Raw genomic sequence first — 4,653 nt, 5'->3', positions numbered from 1 at the left:
CCTGCCTCTTAGGCAGCTCTTTGGGCACCACCTGCCACAGTCATCAGGCTGGTGATTTTTCGCTCGAAAGGCGGATGCCGTTCTGTACAACAGGGCCATTAGCACTGTTGCGTGAAAAGGCACCACATGGTACGGGCACCAGAAGGTCTTTTGGCTCACCTATGTCCAGTATGACATGTACGCCTTAGCATTTACGAGGTTTGCAATTGCTTCGTGTTAATGATGGCCAAGAGGCAGTAGTTCACTGCATATAGTTGCGACTCCTTTAGCTGCCCCCATCACCCCTTGAATAGGTGCCTTGGGCTTTCAAGTTTTATTTCCTAGACATTAAAGGTACGGAAATCTTAATTTGCATGCCACTTTCACTAAAGTTTTGAGGCTTCTGTTACTGCCAATTTTTCTTCCATTCTCAAAATGTTGTGCGGCCAGAATCAGTGGAATTATTTTTGATTCATTATTTCATTTCTCTCAATCAATTTAGAGCAGAAAAGTTGTTTTTAGGGATGTTCATGGCACCTGATAATGCGCCATTGTTGCTTCATTGACTTCATTCTCGAAGGAACTAAACGATATTCGTACTTTTTGAATTTTCGGCCCTTCTTTAATATACCCTCTCCTGAAGCCTGCCATAAGAATTTCTCCAAACATTTGTAATTGTAGTCCCCGAACTAGTTTTCCCCTTTGTTGACAGTAAACTTTGTGCTCGTGTTTTAAGTAATATACCTCAGAATAAAAAAAATTAAACTGCCGCGGTTTTCTCATACTAACGTAAGCCATTTCGTAAGAAAATAAACTTTCACTCATTTGCGTTTTCATATTCAGCCATTGAATACATAGACACAGATCAGTGTTGTATTATACAAGTTTTATTGAACCCATGCACTTCAATAGAAGTGGTATTCAATAAGATGTCATGTGGAGTGATATTTAGAAGAGATGAACATTTTCTGAAAGAAAGAAGCGACAAAGCGAAGAATTAGTAAAGCTGTACAAATTGTTTGTCTTCACTTAGTACATAAAATTGACATGACATTCGCCGCTTGAGTTTCAGTTCTTAGTTCCTTGAAATATACTTCTTAAGAGAAGCGCTAGTGTCACTCGAACCGACAAGAACACAAATAAAGCTCTTTGTTTAGTTTCCTCATTAACAGCACTATCATTATGCTGAGAAAGATATACGATGTTTTGAGCTACATTTCATTTTCAACATATCGCTACTCCATTCCTTCGAATATAACTGATCAAATCTTATCAGCGTCTGCAGAATCTCGGTGGAGACTAAATACAAAGGACGCCCCTGTGCCATGGCATGTGATTGCGCGTAAGAAAACCAAACGGTCGACATGAAACATGAGTTCTCTACTGCAGCAACTGTTTGTCTCTGCATTTCGTCTTATTTTTCATTTCTTCTCTAAGGACGTGCTTCTAGGGCCTATCATCAATAAGACAGTTATAACGGATTTCATTTTCCGAAAAGCAATGCACGTTATTTGTTGCTTAGGCAGAATTTACCGAGTATCGAGTAAATTTTCTTGTCCGATGTCATGGCCTGAAGATCTGAGCATCTGCAAGCAGAACACGGCGCATTGCAAGGAATCCAAGCTCATACTCTAACAGGCTACTTACACTTCTTCCTGCGGAGAAGAGCGGCATAGCTGAAGGGAGTGCCGAGGCCATAGCCGTAGTTGAGACCGTAGGCACCAAGGCCGTATCCGAAGCCGTAGTGGCCAACGCCGTAGCCAAGGGTGCCAATGCCGTAGCCGTAGACTGGGGCGGCGTGGGCGACGGTAGCAACAGCTGGAACAGCGTGCGCAACAGCGGCTACAGCTGGAGCGTGGTGGACGGTGGTGGTAGCCACAGCTGGAGCGTGGTATGTGGCAACAGCCGGGGCGGCAGCGTAGGTGGCGACTGCTGGAGCATGGTAGGTAGCTACGGCTGGCGCAGCAGCGACAACTGGGGCAGCGTGGGCGACAGTGGCAACAGCGGGGGCGTGGTAGGTAGCTACAGCTGGAGCCGCAGCAACAACCGGGGCAGCGTGGGCAACGGTGGCCACAGCTGGGGCGTGGTAGGCAGCGATGGCTGGGGCGGCGAGGTAGGAAGCTCCGTAGCCATAGCCCAAGCCATAACCCAATCCGTAGCCATAGCCCAGGCCATAGCCCAAGCCATAGCCTGTGTAACCAGCGAAAGCGCTGGCGGCCAAGGCCAGGGCAATGCAGGCACGGAACTGCGTATGAGAGGAAAGAGCAGATCAATATGTTTTGCAGGCAGGATTCAGTCTGAAGAAAGGGTTCAATTATGCGGCATCATTTGAGGAAGGTGCTGTCTACGTGACTGGTTACCTCGGCAGGAAACTTGATCTGGCTGCATTATGCCGCTTTAAGATACACATCTCCATTTCCTGCCGAAACTATCCGAAGACATCAATAAAAAAACGGTTTTGTGTTTTTGACATTTTTCCACGAGCAGTTCATCGCATCTTCTTAAGGAGCTTTACTGTATATCCCTTTTATGCCACTTGATACTATATTGCCCAGGGACTCCCCGTTCGCAGATTGGCTTGCCAAATACTGAATGTCTCAATGTTCTCTGAAGCGGAGTTATACGAGGGCACATATGCATACAAAATTGTATTTTGTTTCTGATATGGGTGTTGTAGTTTCGCGGGAAAAAATAAACAAAAAACTAGCACACTTACACTTTTAGTATACTATGTAGCATGTTTCTTTACGCTTAAGAAAACCTTACCAAAACAAGGCTATCATCTAAAATGGTAATACTTGTCCTATATCATGAGAGCTGCGTAACCAGGAATCCTGCTGCTGCAACGCGGTCGGCTTCGTTGATTAACATTTTTTCGCACCTCGCTAAAGCACGTTTCAATTGTTTTTTCACTAATCCGCAATCAGTTATATTCAGAGTGATTGCACTTTATTAGAGGTAGTTGCTTACTGGAGTAGAGTGCCTTTCTTAATGTTGGAAGGGCTCGATGCAGGAAGCTTCAAGATAAAATGTAAGTCACATAAATCTTGCACTTAAGTGGGAAAGCAGGAAACATTTTATCTTCGCTACATTTTTCTCGGTATCCTGCGAAAGCGCAATAATTTCTCTTTGGCTTTTTGTTCACCATCACTATAAGCGCTTTTACGGCATTATGGAACGTAAAAATCCGGTAAGCTATGCAATGCTTTTTTGTCTTGGAACAGATAATACTGATTTCAAGCGCATAAGATATTTGTGACAGTATTCCGGCAATTTTATGGGGCGCTGGTTTGTTTTTCGTATGCCACTCCATGGAGTCATTCACGTGGGTCTGCATTCTGAAAATATTTTATTATAAAAAAATTTGACAGCTTGCGCACGTGGTACAAACTGTATTGCCTTGCTTACAGATTTCTGAAATCTGTTGCGAAATTCATTGCAATCTTTTCTTGTGTTGTGAAATGGCGGTGGACAGGCGATATCGTGCATAGCAGTATTGAAACCTAACGAGGCGGAAATTAGGCTTCCATGCGACGAAAGCATAAACTCTGAAGCTGGCGCCATATTTGCAGAGTCTTGGTTATGAAAAAACGATTGGTTACGTTTCTTCTACTTACTTATGCTCTACTCGACTTGCCTAGTCGCGACGAAAGAAAGCTTCTAGATTTGTAGAAACCATTTCACCAGCGCAAAATTTTACGCATGATATGAGAGAAAATGCAGAAGCTACTGCGAATAGTCTGGAACTTCATCGATTGAAATACGTGGTTTCTAAACACGCTCTAACTGCTCGTATGGAAATTTTTTATTTATCTCTGAGATAACCCCTAAAAACAGGAGGGTGGGGTTACTAGGCTGTTAGATGGCGCACTGCCATATACACAAACAGCTAACAGGTGGACGGTACTTATTACCGGACAGCGCTTTGATCTTCTTTAGTCTTTCAGATTTCATCTCTCAGTGTCTTCCATGGCATGTCACCTGTGAAGCCACGCCTAAAACATTCTCGTGTTTTTCTGCTGAAGTGCTGGAGGTAGAAGAAAGTCCGATCTGAGGCTGGAGGTTTGCTTGCCCTAATATTGCAATAATTCCACTCCTTTTCGCTTTGATAACTCTGAAGCGAAGTCAGAAAAAGAAGCAAGAGTCTTAGATACTCACAGCAATCATCGTTGCGCTAACTCCTGTCCACACGTGGGTGAGACTGCTGCTAACAAGCGCCTACTCAGGAGGCGCTTTTATCTGCGAGCTCTGCAGGGGGAAAGAAAGAATTAGCCCCCCCCCCCCCCCCCTCACCTCACTTGCGTAACCTTTCGAAGCACTTCGACGAAACGGCCGGCGCGGACACACTGCTCCAAAACTCATTTCGCAGTTCAATGAGGGTCACATCGGGGTCCATTTTCTGCATGGCCAGAAGGCTCTAGCGTTGCTCCGAATACATCTTAGGGGACAGGTACAGCAAGGCACAGCGCTCACCAAAACACTCTTCCCTTAGTCCATCCACTTATTTTGTGTGTGTATGTATTGTTTTTTCGGGAGGAGCTGTTTTGCCTCGGGAGATCCGTGGGGATCTGTATCTGACCCTGGAGCGACGTGCTTCCAATAAATTCGAGAGCAAAAAATGGAAAATACGCTTTGTGAAACAAAAAAAAAGGTACTCAAGTGCTGCAGTTTATG

General features: G+C 44.7%; 1 protein-coding gene across 1 annotated transcript; it reads right to left on the bottom strand.

Moving 5' to 3' along the window:
- Window positions 1-844: 844 nt before the first annotated feature.
- Window positions 845-4,175, bottom strand: LOC144121396 (uncharacterized). Its single transcript, XM_077654592.1, has 3 exons — window positions 4,138-4,175; window positions 1,627-2,224; window positions 845-947 (listed from the first exon to the last, which is right to left on the bottom strand). Coding segments are annotated over exons 1-3 (609 nt in total). The 5' UTR covers window positions 4,147-4,175; the 3' UTR covers window positions 845-945.
- Window positions 4,176-4,653: the final 478 nt, after the last annotated feature.

This window comes from Amblyomma americanum, chromosome 2 (genome assembly GCF_052857255.1).
Source record: "Amblyomma americanum isolate KBUSLIRL-KWMA chromosome 2, ASM5285725v1, whole genome shotgun sequence".
NCBI lineage: Eukaryota > Metazoa > Arthropoda > Arachnida > Ixodida > Ixodidae > Amblyomma > Amblyomma americanum.
This window is presented reverse-complemented; position numbering and strand designations above follow the sequence as displayed.